Source organism: Colius striatus, chromosome 1, assembly GCF_028858725.1.
Source record: "Colius striatus isolate bColStr4 chromosome 1, bColStr4.1.hap1, whole genome shotgun sequence".
NCBI lineage: Eukaryota > Metazoa > Chordata > Aves > Coliiformes > Coliidae > Colius > Colius striatus.
In genome coordinates, this window is record NC_084759.1 from 113716409 (window position 1) to 113741434 (window position 25026).

The 25026-nt window shown below is 37.9% G+C and overlaps 1 protein-coding gene across 1 annotated transcript; it reads right to left on the reverse strand.

Moving 5' to 3' along the window:
- Window positions 1-3074: 3074 nt before the first annotated feature.
- C1H3orf85 (chromosome 1 C3orf85 homolog) lies at window positions 3075-12124 on the reverse strand. The gene is made up of 4 exons (XM_062007203.1): window positions 12076-12124; window positions 5288-5436; window positions 5001-5086; window positions 3075-3153 (listed from the first exon to the last, which is right to left on the reverse strand). The coding sequence occupies exons 1-4, from the start codon at window positions 12122-12124 to the stop codon at window positions 3075-3077; spliced, it is 363 nt and encodes a 120-aa protein (XP_061863187.1).
- Between the last annotated feature and the right edge of the window lie 12902 nt (window positions 12125-25026).

Genomic DNA, 25026 nt, shown 5'->3' on the forward strand with positions numbered 1-25026 from the left:
TTGTGTAGGTACATGGTTATCCCCTATGTCTAGCCACAGCAATTTTTTAACCTGGGCGCTGTTTTCAGTTTAAATTGACAGAATAGCAGAGATAATTGCAAAGGTGATTTGGTGCTTCTAACGTTTCAAATTTGAAGATCCAAGAAGATGAGGGCATAGGCAAGCATCCTGACTGAGAAAGAGATAGCAGCATGATTCAGATCTGACTTGGTATTGGAGAACACACATATGAGAAAGACTCTCCTATATGCCTTGCATGGGTAAGAGCTTCTGCTGGAGCTAGTAATCAACCATGAGATACTTGGGTATCCTGATTTCTGTCATTCTGTCACTGAGAAAACAGTTGTAAACTTGGGACTGTCATGTGGATGTTCTCTCACATCCATCCAGCTAATATCTATAAAGATATAAACCTAACTTCATCTTTCTCTTCTTCACCTGCTCCCCTTCTTCTCCAGGACCTCTGTTGTCTCTGGCCTCAGGGAACTTTGGTGTTTGTGTGGTATTTTTCCCTCAGAAAAGTTGCAGTATTAAGACACTAGTTAGAGACAATTAGAAACTTCTTTCCATTTTACTAGAAGCAAAAATCCTGTGTCCTGAGGCCTGTATTTCCACTCCTATGACCACCAAAGCTGTACTTGAAATTCTCTTTAGTTTAACCCTGTTCTTTGGATTTGTCATCAATGAGGTACTGCGTGTATGTCTGTAATGTGTAGAAAAAGCAAGGATTTAAAACCTATATGTGGCAACATAAAAATATGTGGGAAAAGGCAGTAAAGGAGGGCACAACGTTACTTGTTTCGAAGTTCTGAAACAATATGTGAAGCTAAATAAGGGGATCAAATTCACAGGGTAAATATTTTTCAGGCTTATTAATAAATGCAGAGGAAGGAGTTTAACATTCAAATGTCTGTGAAAGTCATTTGCTTATGAGTGGCATGTATTTTGATAACACAAAATAAGCACCTCATCCTTCACCGCTATTCATGCATGCCCAATTCTTCACATTTAATTCAGCAAGACTAATTATCTGAATTAGTGACATTAGCTTGAAGCTACGGCTTTGCATATCGAGGCTCTGGCTTTGAGAACAACTTCTTTAAAGGAATTAGTCATGTCTAAGTACAACAGTACTGTCAAATTGCATCCCCTGGCTTTGTCTGATGCTTTGATTGCAAAGTCAGTCCAATGCAAGACTGTCTTCATGACAATAGAGTTAAGGCAGTGGTTACTCTAATTTTATGGCTCTGACAATCATAAAGTGCCTGATAAAGACTGGACAGTTACCTCACCAGCTGATAGCAGATGGGATCAGATGCACTTTGTTTTACCTACCACCTCATTGGTGGACCTTGTCCGCATTCTAGAGATGCTTGTTGTCTGCAAATCAATTCCTGAACTGAATTTCATTTTGATTCAACTTATCATGTAGGCATGAAGACTGCAGCTAATTCTCAAGCAGATTCCAAACTCCTCTGCCTTGGCAGTAACAACATCAATTAGAGAGGTAGGGCTAAAAACAGCAGCACTTCAGCAACCGATTCACAAGTGGCTTGTTCAACACTGCCTGCAGAAAGTCAATATATCTGGGACTAGAAAGATTGGGAAGTTGCTGAAAAGGTGGTGCTTATCCTTACAATCCTGCTTTTTTGCTAGAAATTAGAGTGTTTCACTAATTCTCTCATGCCTGCACTGTTAATGAGGAAAATCGTGTAAGGTTGAGGGTCTGGAGCACTCATATATCCAAGGTCAAGCGACACAGGGAAGAAGGACAGAAGGGACAAGCCATGACTATGTTTAACTAGTGCAGGTCTTTTAGTCTATGCATCACTTATCACCCCTTTTCTTTGAATGAACTGTTCATAATTAAGTAGCATGACTAGAGATGTGAAATTCTACATGGGAAATACTGAACTTGCACTTCATTTATTTGTCAAATGTTTAATGAATTTTCAGCTTCAGCTAATGAGTAATGGCAATTTCAGGCCCATTGTCCTATGAAAGGAAAACTTCATACCTAGGAGCATGGCAGAGATTTCCAAAATGTCAGAATGTGCATTTCTTTTTAGAGGATCCAACATGATCTTTTAATTCAATGCAGACAGTATACAGCCCATATTCACAAAGAACCCTGAATATACAACACACAGAATCAGCATTTTGGGGACAAAAAGTGAGCAAAAACTACCTGCCTCATCTATCCCGCCCTTTAAGTTACCATACATTTGGGTTTCTTCAACAAGTTCTCTTTCTGTCCACGTCCAGAAATTTTGACCAGGATTGAAAGATTATAATTACTAGAAGAATATTAATACCACATGAAATAAATGCAGGAACCCAATCTTTTCTTCAAAGAAGTCCTGAAATAAGGTAGGTCAATAGATAGGAATGGGGGAACTTCCAGACTCAAGAACGTAGCATAAAGAATATGTTGTTATCATCAGTTTTATTATAAAAGGAACCTTGAAGAAGTACTTCCACCAACTCCTACACCCATGGAGTTGGTTTTGGCATTTATGACCAAGTACAGAAGTTTAAATGGGGAAAGTAAAGTATACATGGGATATGGATGTATTCTATAATACTTACTAATTTGACCCCAATATTTGACAAAATGGAAAAGCCCTTGAAGTACAAAGTATACTCTTTTTATTAGCCAAACCTGGAACAAATGTGCTCTACTTCTCTTACCCATCTGAAGTGACTGATTTCCGTTTCTTCATTGTCTCTCAAAAATTTAGCTAAAGTACTGCAAAATGAGAGTCTGGTTTTCAGTCACATAAAGTGTACATTTTAAAATAATTGTTTAGTTAAAAAATGTTTTACAAGAAAACAGAGGCGTTTTTAAACCTAATCTGCCAAAAGTTAATGGTTGCTCTCTCTTCAACTTTTTATTCAATTTACCATGACTTATATCTCACTTACAAATACAATATGTGCAGTACTGAGAGAAGAATCGGTTGTTAATTTTGGTATTACAGATGGGAATGAAATAAAGTCATCTTATCAAATACATAATGGCAAATACATAATATGCCATATCTGAACATGATCAGATATGAGGCATGCAGAATTTAATAGCTCATCTTTGTCTGTTGCTGGAGTTGAGTCCCAGACTGTTGTAGCATGTCCATGTAAGATCTGATGTTGTTGCTAGAAAAAATGGAATAAATTGCTTTTAGAAAAACTTTGCAAAATTAATTTCAAGATCCTGATGGCAGTTCCAGTTTGCAAGCTTTTGTAAATGCTTTTTTCTGAACTACATTCCTGCACATGCTGTATAGGCTTGCTTTTCTTGGCCATACCAGAAATATCACTAATCATGAACAATAAGGTTGAAAACTGTTTTACTTTGTCCATAATGGCTTTTGTAACTTCTAGCTTGATGTCTTTTCTGTTATATGCCATCATAAAAATTCTGGATGTTAATTTCTCTCATATTAGCATTGGGAAGTTTATTTCAGTCTGAGAGTGAACCAGCGTCTCTGTGAAATCAGAAACATGATTCAGTGGGAGTGCCTATAAATGTTTGTCTGTAAACTGTCTTTAATCCTGTCATATGACAATCATAAAGATTATCATCCTGAAAGCATAACTCATCTTGCAGTATGCCTGGCAGCTATCAGGATCACAGCCTACAGACACGTGCTTTGGACAACTAATAATTAAACACAGTTATGGATTTTCTACCTGGATAATTTTTTTGATGGAAAAGACAGGGTGGGTTGTTTTTTTCCAGAAGACTGAGTAAAGTATCTTCAGGTAACTTCAGATCTGTCATAAGGCAGAAATGACAGTTGCTAGCCAAGAAAGCTGCTTCCTGTATCAGTATTACAAATTAGGAGAGAATTCTTTGGTGCTTCCTTCCAGTTGTCCAAGGGCACCAGCTGAAGGCCTGACTGGATGAAATAATGACTTTTACCTGTTCTCTTCTATACTGCTTCTGCTCACAGTGAGTGAAACTGGTATCATCTTTTAGGTGAAATAGCTCTAGAAAGCCCAATCTGAAACTCTCCAAACCAAATTCTTACTTTATTTAAAAAAAAAACAAAACAAAACTGCTTTTCAAAAGCTGCATTTCAAAATGAAACTTTGTGCTCACTTTCAAAATGAAACCTACTTTTGAGTCTACAAAATTCAAAGCATATTGAATTCAGACTATATTGTGAGAAATAGCTTGCCCATTTTCCTATTGGTGGTTTCAGTCAGATTGATCAGATTTCTATGTCTTTGTAACTATTTCAAGCACTGAAACTTGACGTTATATGAATTTAGTTCTGCCCACTCCTGTCCATTTCAAACAATTGCAGTATCTTCATATAAAAGTTTTTAAAAGGAATACAGTGTGTATTCTGCATTGTGGTTGTCAAATTGAATCATTTAACAATTGTTCCCTAAATTTGACAAAATTACCTCCCAAAAATATGTACTTTTTAACACAACTCTAAACTGTTTCTCTATGATAATCTGAGAAACTTCATGTGCTTGTGTGCTGATTTATAAATACTGATTTTACCAGCTGCTATGTCTCATTCTCTGCTTTTTTCTACTGAGGTTTTTTTCTACAGGGAATATAGTTTTGTTACTGAAATAAGAGAGTATATAACAGAACACTGAATAACTGAGTTTTTTGTCTTTTACTTTTCTCCTTGGGAATTGCTTTCTGTCTACTTTTTACATGAACTATGTAGAATATGTTACTGCATTTTAGCTTCTTTGGACTTTTAAAAAGATATATATTTAAGCTTTTAATGAATTCTTCCAAAACATATTTATAAAAAGAACTTGCCATAACAAAATTACTACATTTAAATAACTATACAACTTGGACAGTAAAAACAATTTTTTTAAAAAAATTTCAAGGTGTTTCTTATAATCAGGTTTGTTATTGTGTCAAGTTATGCTACTAGAACCCAGCACTCTTTTATTGGTCAATTTTACATAGGTATACATATACCTAATGAGTTTATGAAATGCTCCGTTAAGAAACCAAATTGTACCTGGCAATTGAAGGCTCAAGTGCAGAAGATCCCAAGTCCATGTAGTATTGTGCTGTTTCTCTCAAAGCTTTCCACGATTCACTAACCTGAAGGAGATAAAAACAGAAAATAATATTCTGAGCTCTGATACCGAATAAATACTGTGTGTGGGTACTGAGCAACCTTGTCTGCATTTATAAATAAGACAGATTTCCTCCCCTAGCTCAAAGGGTTGATGTTACATGTTGATCTCAGACCTATACTTTCCTTTTTTTCAATAAATTTTGCAAGATGATGAAAGAAAGTACCTGTTTAGTGAGAGCGTATACCCATGTATTCTGGCCGCTGCTTGGGTCCCAGTAGTTCTGAGAGTATGGTATTTGCCGTTTAAGTCGTATAAACTGATTTGCTGATTCTTCTGTCAGAAAAGGTGCTCCAAGGACACCTGAAATGGAAGCTGATAAATATTTGGCATGTAAGAAAAATATTTTAGTATGTGCACTTCAAAATACATATTTATACCCAAGGAGCGAGCTTGTCCTTGGACCTATTTTTTTTTAAACAGAAATCAAAGATGATCCAACCTTAGATTTTCAGAAAGACTTGTTTTTTTAAAGTCTGAAATTAATAACAAAGATGTTTTAAGCCACTGTTTTGCTGCTGAATCCAAAGTAAATAAAGTTACACTCAAATAAAGGCACTAATTTCTTTTTAATACGAGATTTTGTGACAGAAAAAAATTAGACCTTGCACTAGTCTCAAGTGTGCTGAGAAGCCTAAAATTTTTTTTAAAAAATTTAAATGTGCCTACAAATTAAACTCTGCTTTCTAAACTTTCTGATTTAGATGTAGTAATTATTCTCAGTAGTAGCAGCATAGAAATTGCATGCATTCATCTGTAAGAAGAGATACTGCATTTCTAATTTTGTTATCACGTTGCTTTAGACCATTTTCAAGGTCACCCCAAATGCTGAAATACTTCTTATTGGTCTTCTTGAAATAATCATTCTTCCCAAGAGAAAGAGCTGAACTCCTCACTATCTTCATATGAAAGGCCCTGGTACAGGAAAAAATATTTTCCTTCTAGTCTCTAGAATTTATGAGACATAAATCAATTTGGGGCTAAACTGATCTGAAACAGTGTGTCAATCTGAATCATACCATTTTTAATAATCTACAGATTAAGTTGATTTCTCAGACGAGCTGAGGCTAATATACTGAATTGGGCTTAAATGGACACCTGAGAGCAAACCACACATACTTGGTACAGATAGGCCAAGAACTTGAACACTTATCTATTCTCCTTTAGAACAGGAGCTCAGCACACTGACAGCTCTCCAATGCCCTTATCACTACATTTCTAGGGTGAAATCTGAGACTGACAAATGTTTGCTTTCACACGCAATATTCAGCTGAATCCAGTTCACTTGCTATTGTTGCTAGCTTTGCTGGTCATCCACAACATGGTTGCTCCTTAGTTTTCCAAATAGAAAATGTGTGATAAGTTTATATAGATATAGATTGGTGAGATAGAATATTTGCTGAACCTTTTCACTTTTTTTCTTTTCAAAGCCAAAAAATGCTTGAAAAAAGGGTGAGAAAATGCTTAATTACAGAGTAACATCAAAAAAAAGACATGAAGGTAGTTGTCATTTTTTATCAAACACATGAAATAGTATTTTAGAAAATTTACTTAGCAAGCAATCACAGTCCCAGTAGTCCCTTCCCACTTAGGTTTCTTCACATTTTGAGTCACTATAATCAGAAACTGGAGGCAGAAGTTTTGGAGTAGAGAGTTTTCAAGGAATATCATCTTTAAAAGTTTGTTAACAACTCTATAGAAAAAGCTAAGCTCAGACTTTTGGTGTGAAGACTCATGTGAACTGCCATCTCCCTTTGGGAACTCAGCAATAGCTATTTCTGCACTTCAAATTTTGCCTTGGGGAAGGAAAAAACCCATATTTGTTACATTTGTCTATTAAGCTGCTACACTTCTTTTTCCAGAGCTGCTCAAGGTAAAACAAAGCTCATGTATTTGTCTGCTCCAGGGGTATCTGCTCTGCACTTGGCTTCTTTTGTCACTGTTGACACTCAGTTCTTGTTTTTTTCTAGCTGCAATCTTAAATCTTTCTGCTTCTTACCTGGATGCCATCTCTGCAGGACTTGTCCCTAGCTGCTGAGGCACTCCAAAGGTGCATAGATACCAGAAGAACATCAGATAAGTGCCTTTATATTCAAGCTAATCCTTTTAGGCTTAACTCATTTTCTCTTCATCTTATTGTAAGGATCATTATAGGTCTCTTAACGGGGCAATTCTTTTGCCTCCAGAAGAACTTTTGTCAGAAACCATTTCTAGTGAAACTGGAAATAGTCTGATTGGTCCTTCACTGGGACTACACAGAAAAGCAGGGTTGTGTTTTTGCATTTGCTCTGGCAGATCTCAGAAAAAGCAAGGTCTAAAGCTCAGACATAGACCAAGGGGAACCAGGCCAGATGTCTCCTTCTGAGTAGCTCTTCTGAATACAGTATACAATCTTAAACAAATAACCTACATCTTGCTGCAATTTAAATTGCTCAGGTTAGGTGTAATTTTTCCCTGCCTTAGTAAAAGATTGTGATGAAGTTTGTTGGTTAGATAGATGTTTAGTAAACACAGACTATTCCTGAAGGACTGAAGTTCTCCATCTTTCAGAAGACTAGCAGAGAAACCGAGAGAATGGAATTTTGAAGTACCTGGGCATGAGACTAGAAGGAGTTAGGAACAGGTGGGTAATGTTAATGAAAAGGCTCACAGTGCATCTGAAAAAAGATGAAGAATTTAAAATTGTAGTGAAACAAAGATAACTCCCTGTGAAGAGCAGACAGTACATTAATGGTTTTATTCAATAGTATTTTTCCTCTTTTCTCTTAAATAAATATGTTATTTGAAAAGTACATTCAGAGATTAATAACTCAAAGGGAAAATAGCAGGTATGTGTGCAGATAGTGAACTATTGCAGGCATTCTATCAGCTGATACTGGTTAGAGTGCTTCCTTTCATCATATCTTGAAGACTCACTCAGTGTTCTCATATGAAAAGCAAATTATAGAAAAAATTGGCTGGTTTTAGCAAACAGATGCTTAGCTCATGTAATGAGCTTCATGTACCTTCCAAAGGTAGTTTTGTCTATCCTGTACACCTAAACAGATTGTCAAGACAGAAAACTATTAGTAATCATTTCTGCTATTGGTGTCTTCTGAGTATCTCAGTTTGGATTAGTGAACTGATACAAGACTAAACTTGAGAGAGGGGAGATATTCAAAATAGCAAATGTGTGCTTAATATAACATTAACTATAAAAAAATAAAACCCATATTATAAAAAAGGTATATCAAATAGCTTGGAATGTCAAGATAATAAAAAGGTAATTCTGTTTAGCAAGCAAACTGTACTTAAAATATAAAATCAGCCTACATAGATCTTAAATTATTGTGTATTAAAATCTCTTCATACTAGACTCAAATGGAAGCTTAACTCTATTGTGTGAGAATAGATTTTTAGAAAACAATATATTTAACTGAGTGCAACTGCAAAATCTTTCCAGGAAGACAGCTTTTTCTATCAGTTTGAATGTGCAACAATCCATTTCATCATATAGTTAAAAAGTGAGTATTGGACTAAATTTTGACATCTTTACCTATTTAGGCATTTAATTGATAGGCTTTTTCTTTTTTAAAATCTAAGCACTATGAGCAAAGGAGAGCAGGTAAGCCAACATTTGCATGTCTAATGATAGATTTAAATAAGACAGACCTTCAGGCTTGATTTAGTATAGGATATGCTTTCATCCCAACGGGGAACTTTTTTTATCTAGAGCAGAGGTATTGTATAAGTGGCAAGGGGAACCAAAATTTACCCCCCGTGTGCATTTACCACAGGGAAAAGTAGTTTATGTCTGATTTACTGTGATATTTACAAAAAAACCCCAAAAGACAATTACTTAGCAACACTTCAGTCATTCTTTGTGCATGTTGTCATACAAAATGGAGCTATTTGTTTCTCTCCCTAGTTTCTGAAGAGTATTGCAAGTTTCTGAAATCTGAGAACCTATTGCCAAAGATTTTTCTACCAATGGAATTTGAATGTCAAAAGTTGGCAATTGCTCTGGCTCCTGTCCTTTTAGTTTAATAACTCTTCGTATTACCAGCTTTGGTGATTGTCTAGTCAAAATGTTAGCTCACAGGGTAAGCCTGCCAATCTTATCAGTACTTTAGGACAGAGCTTCAACAGAGGCTAAACTTGGGCAGAGCTAAACTTCAGCCTTGGACACTTTAACCTTGCTGAGGTGGCTGGTGCTGACGTGTTGGGAACTTTGAAAAAGTAAATCAAATCCTGCAGCTCAGGTGTGTTTCTTAAGGTTAGAAATGAGCCAGAATTGACATCCCCCACCTCATGCTTCAGCTATCTAGCTTTCTATATGCAGAAAAGAGTTACAAAACTAGACTCTAGGACTTGACCTGAGGATTTGGAATACCACATCACAACAGGGCAAGTTCTAAAAGAGAAGTATGGAAGTAGCTGGTTTTCTCTTCATTAAAGTACTTCTGTAGATTTTGTGGCACCTCGTGGAAATCAGGAAGTGGTTATCTGTCAGCACTTTGGATACACGGGTGGACTGCAGCAAGGATAGACTTTTGGAATCTACAGGCCACCTTGGAGGTACATGTCACCTTATCTCCATTGAAAAGTACAATTACATTAAAGTCTTACACCTGCGTACTATTTTTCCAAATGGTGAAAAAATAAATGTGTATACACATATTGGCTACGTATCCCAAAGTGTTTGAATGGTAACAAGCTTTAAAATAAAAATCAAATTAGTTAGATTTTCTAATGCCTGTCAAAAGCAAAATTTAAAGTAATTTGTTTTTAAGTGCTTAAACTCCATTCATATCACCCAGTCTTTGAAATTTTGATCTCTTCTGTTTATTTTTAAAGCCTGAAGTACAGTAGTTTCTATTTTTTGACATTTCTTAAGTTTGCAACACAGGACAAAAGAGGTCTCTGGTTCAAGAGGTGAGATCTCAGACATTAGCAATTGTTTATCAATTGACAAAAAAAAAAAACCAAACAAAAAGTAATTAGCTGCAGCATCAGCCTCATTCCGTCAAAAGCAAAGGCAGATGAATTACAGACTCTTAATGCAGAATTAGCTATTAAACATATGGCTGGTATGATGCAAGGGGTCAGGAAAGTTGTCAGGTATGGGTAAATAGCAAGATGATTTGGAAAAAGTCCTAGGGAATCCTAGGGAAGGAACTACTTCCCCTAAAGGAAAGCATTACCAAAAAAAAAAAGCTTTAGTCCTTTGGTCTTGTTGAGTGGATTCTTGCAAAATTTCCTTCCTAAATCCATTTGTGGCTATTAGTTTAACCTTGAGTGAAGGGGTAAGATACCCCACCAGACATCTGAGAGACTTCATTAATAATCTCAGGGCCAGGGACACCACACTCATGTACCTCACCCCTCACTGCTGCGCTCTGCAAAGGCTAAAGAAAGGTCTGGCAGTAAGCACAGAAAGCCTACTCAGAGAGATGTGGAGACAGCTTTATTATGGAGGGCAATTCATAGCAGGTGAGTTGAGGGTGTGATGAAGAATTCTCACTAGTGAGTCTTACAGCCTCTGTTTTAATTCACTGTCTTAGTCATTCCAGAAAGGATTCACAATTAATGAAAAATTGAACTCTTTGTGATCAGTGAAAATTCTAAGAGTTCATGAAAAATCCATAATAACTAGTTCTTCCTGTCTTTTGAAGAAAGGAGTGTGGGAAAGAGGGCAAAGAAAGCTGTTAGGAAAGATGGAGTAATAAGTGTGATGAGAGCAAAGGTCTTCCAAAAGGAGGGGCAGCAGGCAGTTGTGCTTCCAGCTTGGCTTCAGGTGATGGTACTTGTGTCATGATAGCCTTCAATGGAAAGGAACTAAGGATCCAGAAGACAGAGAAGTACCCATGAATAAACTCAGATGCACAGTAGATCAGGAAACACAAAGAGCAAAGGAAGGTTTCTAGGTGAGCTCCAACTTGCAGAAGACAGAAAGGCCCTTTCCATCTTCCCTCCCTGCAGAGCCTCACTGCAACCAAAGCTTAGGGTCTTGTGACAAGGAAAAGAATTTGACCCATGTGAGAGGGTTCACTTGACTGGTATCAATTCACAAATCACCTTTTTATTAAGTAATATTGAAGATTTAGCTATCCTGTCTACTTCATTTTGCCTTAGCTCTTCACATCGTGTATTTACTGCATCTATGTTGAAACACTCAGATCTAAGAAAGGCTTTTAATGCACGCCCATGGATGGAGCATCTTTCTATGATGTGGGCAGGCACCTGAGAAGTCAACAGTCACTTCCTTCGTGCCTGATTTATTTTAATTTAATGAGGAATAAATTAATCTCACAGCATGTGCATCACTGATTATTTACTGTACCAATCTGCACTGCTTTGGGAAAGGCATTCTTTCAGCCTTGATACTGCAGCCCTGCCCTATCCATTTCCACTCTGGTCTAATTTTTAGAGGTTAACTTTATTTTAGGTGCCCTGGTTGATGGGTGCTGTGAAGATTCAATGATCAGACAGTTTGAAAGCTTTAAAAAAAGCAATTCAAATCAGACATCTCATAAATCAATTGTAAAATAGTTCATCTTGGGTGCTTAAAAGTGCATGTTAAATTGTTTCTTACGAACAATAAATGCTGAGATCAGAACACAGTTTAGGAACAATTCCAGAAAAACTGCATTAGGCTCATTCTACAATTTTAACAGTTCAGGAAATCATCTTGTAAGAATATCTTTCAGTCTAGAATGAATCCTCGCTACTCATACCAGAGGGGTTGAGAAGACATTCAAAAGTAGTCATAAGAAGCAGAATCAAAACTGTACAACACAGAAACTACTATGCAGTCTTGTGCTCGCCCACTGTCCCATATATCCCTGCTACAGTGATTTCCAGTTCATTCTCTTCCATCAGTGCTGTTCGGGTGGTAGCACTTGGGGGTTTTTGCCAGCTGACTGTTTAACAAGCCAGAAGGGAATGCCAAGAGACAAGGTGCCAGGTACTTACCTGTAAACAGAAGAGCAGACACCAAAATTTGAAACATTTTCAGAGACATGACAAATTATCCAGAAAGTACTTTCTTGTAAAGTGGAGGCAGTTGCACAGTTTTATGCTTTGCTATCTTTAGGTTTATAAATCATTTACAAGATACCTGTAAATCGTTGGGGCAGGCAGAGGGCAGGGTACAGTGCTTAGTTTAGATTTGTCCTATATGCCTCTGTTTGTACACTTTGGACTTTGCAAGCTGAGCCTCTAATGAGCCACAATGGCTCATTATTGTGTGGATGCAGTAACTTGTCCATAAGCTTTATAATGCAAAATATCACATTGAGCTTGCTCTGCTTGTTCTTAACAGGCAAGTGCCTTCGAGTCAGTCTTCCGCATGACTGGTTTCCCCTCGTTGTGCTAATGGGCATGAGAGATTTATAGTCTGATGTGAATATGAATGGTGGTGGAAATACTTTCTGAATCCACCTGCTCTGAGAGGTGTTCCTAAGTATATTTTAGCTGTGTGATGTCTGGGTTGAGGAAAGCAAACCTATGATAAAAGTGACCAAGAAAGTACTAGGGCTTGATGGAGAGAGGGAACTTGGCTCCTGACCTGAAGCCATCATAGGTCACGGGGTCTATTGTTACCTTCAGTTGAAATCTGGTGCTGGACACTAAAAGTTCATGCTGTCTTACCTTTCCCACCTCTGCAGTTAGACGTTGCTTTTTTAAATACAACTCACAGACAGTAACAGTTGTCTTAATCCAGACCAGTTTATCTTCATAAATTCACCTACTCCGATGCCAAAGGACCACAGAAAAGCTGAGCTCACACATTACAGTGAGGTGAGCTGCAGTTCACCAGCACAGGCATGCATGTACTCAAAGGTCTTTACGTCAGGGAATTAGATTTTGCTGACGTTACAGGTCAGGAACCAGGGACCAGACTCCACGCTAATGTGCAGTAGTACTTCATTCTTACTTTCATGTTGAGAACCATCCAGTCTAGATAGTGAATGGAGCAAAGATTTGTTGACAAGTAAAAGAGCATTTAGTTATGTAATTATAGAGCCTTATAGTTTTTGCCATTACGTGTTGGTGGCTAGGAGGAGAACATTATTGAACAACAGGTCTGACAGGAGACTCTTTCACTTTGCAGTATGTTGCTTCACAATTTTAGTATTATTTCAGCATTGTTCTAAAAAGAAGAAAACAATCAGTTAGCTCCATCTAGCAAATTATGCATGAAGGAAGGTGCTCTGCAAGTGGTGCCATGTTAACAGCAAATATTAATTATCCAGTCTTACAATCAACTTTCCGCATCTCTGAGCTATTAAATTGCATTTTAGGATGTCAGCATTTTTGTGCACTAGCATAAGAGCTGTAATGGCTGGGGCATTTGCCACTGGATAACACAGATGACTGTGATAGACAAGCTCTCAAGAGCTGTAGATCTCCCAGAAATAAGTTCCAAGAAAGTATATAAGTAATATTTTTGTCCTGGTTTTGTCTGGGATAGAGTTAATTTTCTTCCTAGTAGCTGTTACAGTGCTGCATTTTGGATTTAGTGTGAAAATTATGTTGCTGACATATTGATGTTTCAGTTGTTACTAAGTAGCACTCATCCAAAGTGAAGGACTTTTCAGTTTCTCATGCTCTGCCAGCAAGGAGGTGCATAAGAAGATGGGAAGGAGCATGGCCAGGACAGCAGACTCCAACTATCCAAAGGACTATTCCATACCATAGAATGTCATGCCCAGTATATAAACTGGGGAGAGTTGGCAGGGAAGGGTGAATCACTGCTCAGACATCAGTCAGTAGGTGGTGAGCAATTACGTTAGGCAGTACTTGTCTTTTCTTGGGTTTTGTTTCTTTCTTTTTGTGATATTCCTTGTCATTACTATTATTACATACTTTACTACAATCATGTTTTAGTTCATTTTAGTTACTTAACTGTTCTTGTCTCAACTCATGAGTTTTACTTTTTTGTGATTCTCCCCATTCCACTGAGAGGTGGTGGGGAGTGAGTGAGCAGCTACATGATGCTTAGTTACTGTCTTGGGGTTAAACCACAAGACTTTTCATCTCACAAACTTTTCTGAGTCATCTTCCACAAATCTCTCTTACACAGAAGTGTGTTTCTATTGCAGTTTCTCTCCTACTAGTTTTTCCTCCCAGTTCCTAGTGTAGCACATGGAAGAACATGTTAAATTGTCATTTTGTACTTATTGCAGTTATCCCTTCATTAATGTGAATCCTGCTCATAGAAAAAAGTACTAGTGGTATGACCTAGGACAAAAGAGTTGACAGCGTCCAGTAAGACTTCACTGCCACCTGGGACAAGATCACAGGGAGTCATGTTGGATTGGCAACACAGACCCAAGACACCTCCTCCCATCTCATCTTAAGAAGAAAGACATTGAGATGAGAAATCTTTTCTTAGGAAGAGGAGTTGAATTAGACAAAGGCCATAGATCCTAACTGACCATGAGTATCCTAAGTCCAGGCTCCTAGAATCTAAACACTCAACTTTGTTCTTGCAATTTCTAAATAAAACCCATACTGGAAGTTATGAGTTGTTAATATCCTTTACCAATGAAGCTTTGACGTTTTCATAAAGAGTATCTTCCTGAGAGGCACAGAAAGTCTTCTGGCAGGGCCATGAAAAAAATGGGGATGTTGCAATGCCTAGACCTAGGCTCTGAGTTCAGAAGATTGCAAGACTTACTCTGCTGTAGAGTGGGACAGCTGTTAAACAGCTTAGGTGAGGATACAAGATCTAGGAACCAACTAAACTGCAGAGAGCATACCCCTTGGACATATAGATCCACAAGACCTAAACACTCTTTTTCTTTGTTTCATCCCCTATACTTCCGTCCTCCCTCCCTGTCTGATTTTGGTCTTGCTCTTGGCCCCTGCTCTTTCTTGTGTAGCCAGTCCAACTGTGCCTTCTTCCCTAAGAGTTGTCTTCCCTCTAGTTGCACGCTCTGCAATTTCCTGTCAGATGATGCTATGGTTGTAAAACACAACTCCTTTAGACTGAATCTTTATAACGAGAGTGGCTTCCCAGTGTGATTTTGTTTTCCTCCTCTCTTACGTGTCCTATTTCCCATATCCACACAAAGGGTACAACTGTCAGGTTCAACCCCTTCCTGCCTCCCACCCTAACCCTGTTATTGCCCAGCCTCACCTCTGCTCAGAATAGCCAGTGTTCTTCCTGAAGCCCTCTAATGTATATTTAGTGTGGAGCTTACATATGTCCAGCTGGTTTGCATACAAAAACTTTTAGGAGGCAGATGTGTTCTTAGTAGTTGTTTGAGGGTATCATATAGGCAATCTAAATATCACTAGAAACCCATGAAAACCATGAATGTGTTCATCAAATGTAAAATTTTAGCTGTTAATCACTAACAGATATGCAAGGACAGAATTTTTTGGGAAGATCTATAACTTGGCCCAATGGCTCATATTTTCATATGGAGGAATGACTCATCATGTCATTTTCATATGATGCCCTCCCTTTCTTGTCAGATTTCTATCCTCTATTTTAAAGCACAGAAAATTTAATCAAAGGAGTTGTCATCAGAATACTCATTGCAAGTTGAACTTCCCCACACACATCCTTGTTTAATTTGCAGAAATAACTGAGATATTGGCTGAAATGCTTCCAAAAAAATTCAGCCTGAGGCAGACATCTGATGTATTTTAAAAAATTAAGAATCAGGCTAAATGATAAAAGTTTAACTAAGTTACAGACAAGTGAAAGTAGGATTATATGAAGGGACATTTCAGGCAATCTTCAACAGTACCAGTCTGATCAACAACACATGTGGTAGGTTTCAAATAGCAGAACTCTAAGCTAGGGAAAGATCAAAATGCTCTTCCTTTTACATTTCATAATTTTAGACAGTAAATCACCATTTCAGGGGTAAGATCTATGTTCTTTCCCTACTACTATCATTTTTTTTTTTTCTTTCAGGAAAAGGAGTAAAAGACAAACCAGTAACTGTAGGTGAAAGAGCTTTAGGAAGCAAAGGAAGAATAGAGGTTGGGCTCATCTTAAAAAACATCTTGAGAAAGACAATGACCACTGGATATACAATGAGGCCTCTTTTACACTCTATTTTCCAATAGTGAAGTAGTTATAAAATAACTAATATATAAAAAATCTGAGAGGCAAGGGAGCTGAATATACTTAAGATTGGTTCTTATTTCAAAATCAACTGACATATAAAGTTGTTGGGAAGAAGAAAACAGGTAAGAAATCATATCTGTAGCTTGGGTTAGGGAAATAAAGCAAGATAAATTTGAACAATCTGAGCTGGAAAATATAGAATCATAGAATCACAGAATAGTTTGGAAGGGATCTTAAAGATCATCTAGTTCTAACTTCCCTGTTACAGACTAGACCAGGTTTCTTAAAGCCTCATCCAACCTGGCCTGCAACACTTCCAGGGATGGGGTATCCACAACCTGTCTGGGCTACCTCTTCCAGTGACTCATTGCCTTCACAGTGAAGAACTTCCTTGCATCCAGTCTAAATCTCTTGGCAGCTACCTCACACTTGCACACATATTTTGAAACAGGAAGCTTAATTATTTTGGTCTAGTTTTGCCAGCTAAGTATGATGCTATTCTCAGAGTTTAAACCATTATGTAATTGTCATCTTATTCTGATGTATTTAATATAAAATTTCTCATTTGTTTCAGCTCATCTAATGTTCATGGCTCAGACATGATGTTCCTACACCGGTGTTTAACTTCATTTTTTAAGTATCTGAGAATACCTGTTGTGTTGCTGTGGTATCTTTTCAGAATAGAGATGAGAAAGGAGGAAGATAATATTTAAACAAACATAAGCAATATGCAAAATATGAAAAAAATCTCAAAACAGCAGAAACATGCATAAAATATTGTACATGGGAATTAAATTACTATAAAGACTCAAAATAGGATGTGTATTAGCAGCATAAAGAGCTCATAACATTCTTTTGCCTTGTCTTGTTTAGCTGTTAAACTGAGCAAGGACGCAGTGCACGGCAGACCTGAGCCATCTAATTGAAGCAGACCTCTTTCAGCAGTTATGCTTTAGGTGTATGGCATAGCATATATCTTACTGGGTTAAGCTGGAAATCTGGAAACCCATGCCTATTTGCAGCCAGCAGTAGAGGTCTAGAAAGGTGACTAATAAAAAGTGATCATTACTATTTTCACCAGCATATCCTCTGTATGACCAGCACATTGTAGCTAAGGACTCAAAGTCAGAAGAAAGTAGTTTAGTGTTTAATGTTTCTTGATTGATTGATTCTAAATACTTTAGTTTTGTAATGAGTTTTAAAATCCGTAGCTGAACTAGGTGCTGTGTTGAACTGTGTATCTGAAAATTATTTGGGAACAATTTCTTCTCTTTCTTTTGTCTCATGGGGAGAGCCTGGCTATGTAATTGTGGATACTGTTTCCTGCCTGGTAGAAAGGGAGGAATGTCGAGGATCGAACTGTTTGCAATGTGGGTACTGTTGAAATTCAGTAGGAAAAATGAGCCTTGGCAGGAGTTTTTGGGAAAGTATTGGGAAACTTTCAGCATTTTCGGTTAGTCATGGTTTCCAGTTACTGTTTTCTATATTCTGCCCTTCTTCCTCTGAGTAGTGCAAATCTTGAAAGACACCTGCCATCAGCCTGGCACTGGGGGTGGAGCCACACATGACCTAGGAGTAGAAGTCTGATTTCAGCCTCTGCAAGCAGTGCAGGGGAGGATGCCTCTCCAAAGTCATCACCAACAGCCTAGACTGGCTAAGTGCATTATTTTGACTTACCTGCCTTGACAAAATTTTCTTCCATATAGGAATTCATTACTCTCTACTTTTCCGAGGTGACGGTGTAAAGGCAATTTATATTAATCTGCATACAGTGGAACTGATGTAAGACCCACAGGGAGTCTAATGTTAACAGGTCTTTTATTGGCCACTGCTTCAAATGCCTAATGTGTTTTGAAGTGTTTTGGCATATGGTGAGATATTTAGCACAGCAGGAATGTGCATTTTACACCTTCTGGCTTGGAGGTGTGTTTCAGTTCAGTTTTTTATTCCAGCTAGATACAGTCCTCAATAAGCCCACATTTGCCTTTGCCAAAGAGCACTACCAGTCCCATCCTGCTGCTCTTGTGCTTGAGCTGAGGGGAGAAGCTTGAGCTGAGTGCTCTTCACTAGGGCAGAAGGCATGAGTGGTTTTGGATGTTTTCCCAGAATTGCACTGTGTAAAACTCTCGGCTTTCAATGACACATCCTCCTCAGTTTGCCAGTTCTAGGTGCTGGAAGTGGCACTCATCTCACCACTCAGCACCCCCAGGCTCTTGTCTGCAGTAGTGGCTTCTCCAGAGATGCTCCTGAAGGGCAAGAGGAACAGCTGGGAGCATGGACAGGAGCCATCTGTTTAAGCCTCTGAATTTGTGAGAGACTAAGGAAAAGAGCATTTGGTGGCATCCACCTCCCATTGATGTTCAGGACACTTCACCACATATTGTGAGAGTTCATTTACTCTTTTGGGTGCAGTGGAAGCCCCTGCACTGGGATGCCACCAATGTGGACATCTGGGCCCTGGTATTTGGGCAGCATGATCATGCCTCAGGCAGAGTCACCATGCTGGTTTGCTCTCTCTCTGATTGGATTTCTGCAATGTAGACTGTAGTCAAAAGGTTTGTTCCTTCCACATCTCCAGACATTCCCAGCAAGCCCCTTTACACACATCACTCACAGGCGCAAATCTCATAGGCCTTTTCATAGGCAAACGATTAGCACAACCAATGACTGTGGTTTCTTTCTTTTTGATGGATTCAAAGTTTAAGAAAGGATGCCAGCATTCAGGTAAGTGGCCTAGAAAGTTCCATAATCTTTACTTTGAATAGTTATCTTGTTTGCAAAGTCTTGACCTTCATACATGACTGTAATTAAGAAACACATATCTTGTTGCTAAAATCATAATAACTAAACTTCAGATGTCCTTCAAACATGATATACCATCATGTGTACAGTATTATTCTACATTTTCACCAACTTCATTATGCTCTACATTATGTCTGATTTTGTACCTATCAAGTGTCCTCTTTTCAAGGGATAACAGACATTTTCAATTCCCAGTGAAGTTAGAGGAGCTACAAGCATCTGGATTGTCTCCATTATTTTTTTTTTAAATCATAAAACTCAAGAACAGATCCAAGAGTGCAACTGAGTGTGCCAGATCAGTCAGCCCCGCTGATAACTCTGACACTGGTTTTATTCTCATTTCACCTGAATGCAGCTGCCCCAGAGTAATGAAAAAGTATAATGACATCAGACTGCACGAGAAGCTGCAGCAATGACAAAAGCCTCCAAAAGACTGTCAGTATCTTATGTTCTGAATGCTTTTTTCCCATTCTGGAGAAGATTATGAAGTTTCAGTGTTTTGAGGTTTTTTCCTTAAATTTAAGGTTTCTACTTTAAAATCTCCTATAGTAGCAAGACCTGTGGATCTCATGACAGCAGATAGAAATTGTCACAGTATTCCAGACAGGTTGCTGCTGTCTGATCTTGCTATGGTGCAGATATCAGCTGACACTTCTTGGAGCTGTCCTAATATATCATACCTGACCCACAATAGAGCAGCAGTTCCTTTCAGAGAAAAAAAAAATAACACCACTCATGTTCCTCTTGATGTAGTATAACGCCACATCCAGAATTTTCTGTATGTTTTTCTTGCTTTTTTGCCAACAGTGATTCTGACTATGATAGGTGCAACTTGAACCAATTTTAAAAGCAGAATTCTTTAAGTCCCTTCTCTTCTGGAAATTAATAGATATTGCTGCCCCTCCACAAATTTGGGGCAGTATTTGTGAAGTCAGGCTGACCTAGCCAGGGCAGGACCTGTTGATTCTGTTCCTTCTGACATGAGCCCTTAGAAGCATGGCATGTGGATGCCATTTCTCAGCTAAAACAATAAAGCTGTTGGGACTGTCTTGTGCTGTCACCCCCTTTTTACTTACGTAGCTTGTTGTAAAGTCAATTTTTATTACGTCTTCTTAAAAGCTGAATAATGTACAGCCAAAAGAATTGACTTCGATGTATAGGACTGAGCATCAAACCATAGCCTAAATTCTCATAGTCCTGTCATAAAACTAGGAAAATTAGTGTCCTGATGAGAAATATGAAAAATTCTATGACTAGAGCAATATGAGAAGTCTTTTCAGTGCTGTCACAGGCTGCAGTGGGAATTAACTGCTATTGGTGTGACTTATGCTACAGGTGTATTTAACACAGTCAAGTTAAATCCTTGTTCTGTGAAGTCTGTCCATTAATCTGTCTTCAATTCTCCTGTCACTTACTGCTGCTGAATGTGGCATGAACTGATCCTTAAGTGCACTTGGAAGATTAGACCTGGTTTTAAACTTCGCTTTAGTGATAAAAACGGGATAGATCAACTAGGAATGGAGCTACACAGGTATGAAACTTAGTTTGATCTCTTTAATTACAAAGATGCATGTCGGCATAGCTCCAGCTCTTCATACATCATTCCATCACACTACCACAAAAGGAGGATTTTTTTTTGTACTAGATTCAAAAAAACCCCCACATATTAGCCTCGTAACTCAGTAGACAACAGCCCTGGTGATTCCATCACCACATAAGATGTTGCAAATGAATGTACAGAATACAATATAGAAAAAAGTTTAAGACATAATTTAAGAAAGGGAGTTAGATATCTTTGTCAGTATTTTGCTATTCAGAAATCCTTAACAGAACCCTTCACAATTTTGTGTTTGAATCACCAGACAAAGCTGCTTTTACTTGTCTCCATTGTCTGAAACTGCTGATACTTTTCCTGATCCTTAACAAAACACAGATATCTGATTTGTCACTGCTAATCACTTCTAATTCTTTACAATATTCATATTTATTTATTTTAGCTCTACTCATGACTTCCTTTTTAGAGTAACTGCAGAGATGTTTGATATTGCCTAACAAATATTATGTTTTTAGGGACAAAATATTTTTCTTTTTTTTTTTTCTTTTTGTGGAACCTGCAGTGACTATCTGAGTGAGGAAGATGTTCTGTCAGTTAGTTGATAAAAGCTTCGACAAAATCAACCATGCACTGCAAAAGTGGTACAGAAAATTGTAAATGACGTGATCTGAATGAAGTAATTCAATTTGAATATTTGGGGGGCTTAGAAGGGTTTAATTTTTAGTTTTTCTTTGTTTGCTAATGGAAAAAAACTATTTTATTGAGCCAAACATACATGTTTGTGTTTCCTTTGCTATTGTAACACTGACTGTCTGGGGCTGCTCCATCTGAAGATAATACTGGAGACAGCCACTGTATGTTTGAGGAAAATGCCCCAAAGTTCTAATTATTTGTCTGATGCCATGAAAGAAATACAGTATTTATTAGCAGTAAAGTCGATAAGCTATCTAAATCTGTGTTGGCATGGTGGAGACATATATTAAAATCTCTGAGCCTTGTGTCTTGATTTCCATGTTAGAGTTTATTGTAGATGCATGAAATTTAAGTTTCTCTCTCCTATCAACTAAGATAGTATTTCATCTAGTCTAGATTCAATATTTCTAAATGCAAAAACTTGAGTTGAAACTGGCATGTCATTTTGTGGCAAAAACCATATTGTATTTTTAGTCTGCTGCAATTAATTATTTCACCAAGAAAAAAATCCCACCAGTCATTTCAAGTAGTGTACAGAAGATCCAATTATTAGTTATCAGTTATTGTTGACTAAACTTGTCCTTTAGCACAACTTCTCAAAGTGGAAGTTTTGGCTGACTGCATTTATCATCTCCAATGACCAAACAGTGTACACCTTTAAAACTCTTGTATTGGGTACAATGACTTATTGTCTTCGATTTTGTTATAGTTCAAATAATTTAAAATAACTACCAAGAATGAAAGAGAAATCACTCAGCGGGCAAATTGCTAACCAAAGTTACTTCTTAATGTGAAATCACAATAGCTAAGTGGTAATACATGGGGAAATAGGAATTTTTAAATTTAATAATTTTTAACTTAAAAACCAATGAAAAATAGTTTAATTCTAGAAATTTTCCTTTTAATTAAAAACTAAGTTACCTTTTCCAAGAAATAAAACAATTTTTTGCAGTCATATGGGCTAGAAAGTTACTCTTTATAATTCATTTTATAGATAATATATAAAAATTCTATTATAATTGTGGTAATATTGATTATGAATTATTGATTATAAAATTAATTATCAATTATAATTCCAATTTCTAAAGTGTAAAGTGTCTGGATGCAAAACTGAAATTGCATGTCAGTATAACAGGACATGGCAAGCATTCTTCATCTTTTGCAGTACACTATCTATACTTTAACAGGAGGTGGGAGAGAAATTTCTTATGACTAATTCCAGAAAGTCATTAAGTAAAATGTGCCACAAAAACATGGTATAACAGAAATGGTGTATTGACAATGTGTTAATTTATTAGTGTGCCCTATGAGCTCAAAGATATAAAAATATAAACCAGATTGCCCAACTTTCTCAATGTCTTCCTGCCAGGCCAGAGACAGCGGAGGGAAGAAAGGGTCGTTTCAGATGTGAGTTAATGTAAGACAATGTAATACTTAAGTACCTCTACAGTTTTCAAGAAACTAATGTTCTTTGAGTTGCCCATTGACAGATTGTGCCTTGAAGTTTATACAGGAGATTGTGCCTTGCCTCTTATCATTGATGAGGCTACAGAAAAGACCATTGCGGCCAAATATTTATAATGCCTCGTAAAATTTTTCTGCTGTCTACTTCTTCCCTCAGACTACATGGTTTTGATGGTGCTGAGATATAACGGTGAAGATCTGTTTAATCACGTCATTAGAGGATCAGGTAGGAACAAGTAACTGTGTGAAGGAGTTGATCTTTGTGAAAACTCTCACCAGTAGGGATCTCACTAGACCCTCACAGTCAGGGATGTAGAACTCTGTCCACAACAGTAGCATTCAGGTGTTAATAAAAATAAGCAATAAAACTACAAAGTATCAGGTCTCAGAGACACTTGCAAGTGTGATATCATTCCTTTCACAAAATTTCCTTGCAAGTTCTGTATGTCACTGATGCACACTCAGTGAAGCACTTGCCTTGGTACGAAAACTAGATTGAAATACTGGGATCCTAAAGCTGCATATCAATGTCTGGAATGACTAATGGCTATTTTATTATTTCTTAACCGTCCCTGAGGTGTTTAAGCTTTCTGACCTTCCTCTTACATTGGTAGCACTCTCAGCTTCATTTCTTCTGAAATATTAAGTAGTTTGCCTTCTAAAGCTTTCCACCTCTTAATCCTCTTATTGTCTCTCTTGATATCAACCTTAGCTGCTGACATGACAGCTTTTTCCAATATGTATGTGAACTAAATGGTTTGGAGAAAAGCCAAGGAACATCTTGCCTTTTGGAGGATTGTAGTAAACAGATATTGTATTAAGACCTTGCTATCCAGAGTAAGAAAAAAAAAAAAAATCCCAACAACTATTGCCTGAAAGACAACTTAATTCTATAAAGCTTGTGAAGGACACACAGGGCTCTCTGCTCTTGGTCAGCTGCATTTACTGTGGTGTGGTCAGCATCACTGAGCTTGCCACAGATCGATACAAGTGGCTTCGAAGTCTAAATTACATCTCTACCATGGAGTGGATTAATCCTGTTCCTATTGATGACTTATGAAAGTGAAAACTAAAGCTTTTTACCTCTTCGTTTTGTTCTGGCTTCTTAACTCTTTTTCTTTAAACCAAGACTTTTGTTCAGGAATCACTGCCTGCTGCAAAAGTCAGACACAGAGCAGTTTGGCACTGCTGGCCTCAGGTAGTTGTCACCAGGTGCTGGCAGCAGAGTACCATAGGGCCAGAGTCAGTGCCACCTCCCTAGATGGTTTGATACTCTGTGTAGTCCTGTGTATGCTGAGGTTTGATCTGCTTCCTCCTGACACTGCTCTCGGACAAAGTCTCCACTTGTATACACTGTGCCATCAGTTTATTGAGGGCAAGTCCAGAATGGCACACTTGGAAGGAAGTCCATTCTATCCTTGCTACTGCTTGTGTCTGCCTCAAAGGAATGCACCCCAATCATCACTATTGGGCTTTAAAGGAAAAAATAGCTATCTTTTTTCCTCACTATTTGCATCTCAGGAGGAGGGGGATAAGGTGAGGAGGAAGTTGTTGTGATGGTTTGTGTGTGGGAGTGACGTTCATCTCTGACTCCCCTTGCTAACATATTTTTTAGTGTTGAAATCTATACAACTTCTTAGAAGTGATGCCCTTCAAGAGTCATAAAGAGATTTCTAAATAAAAACAATTGAAAATAGTTCTGTGGGTTGCTGAGAATTTTAAGAACTTTGAGGTCGTATACCACTGTGTTTATGTAGTGCAGCACTAGCTAACAGCTACTCCAAGCAGCCTGACATAGTCCTTGAGCACTCTGGGGGCTGTGGTGAGGAAAGAGAATGTTCCCAGCATCCTGCTGGCTTGGGATATCTCAGCATTGGGTTGGTGTTTACCGATTCCTCAGGAGTGGCCACTTCCGCACAGTGCCCAGGAGGAGAGGGCTTCTGTCCCCACAGCATGAAACTGGCAGTACAAGAAGAGAGGGGAGAGAAAAACCAGATTAAGGCAGCCCAAACCCTGACTCAAGACAGATTTTTGGTTGAATATGTTCTACTTCTCTTCTTTGGTACTATCACAAGGGAGTGTAGAGATCTCTCTTTCAAAGGACTCTTCAATTAAACTTTCTTTTCTGAGACTGTATGAGCTAGAATGATTCATTTTTCAACCTAAAGGTGCTGTCAGTGACTTTGTAGTGTTTATTTTCAGCGACTCATGAATGACCAGACCTGACATATTCACTGGTAAACACTGTGAGCCCCTTGATAGGGGAAGTGATGCTAATTGCCCCAGGGAAACATATGGAGAGTGTACTGGCCTGTGACCA

Bases quoted from the DNA above. Each gene is read 5' to 3' on its own strand.
- C1H3orf85 (XM_062007203.1), bottom strand. From the start codon at position 12,124: ATGTCTCTGAAAATGTTTCAAATTTTGGTGTCTGCTCTTCTGTTTACA. The intron at 5,437-12,075 runs GTAAGTACCTGG...AATATTTATCAG, and splicing joins GTCTGCTCTTCTGTTTACAG to CTTCCATTTCAGGTGTCCTT. The intron at 3,154-5,000 runs GTACAATTTGGT...CATTTTTTCTAG, and splicing joins CTTGAGCCTTCAATTGCCAG to CAACAACATCAGATCTTACA.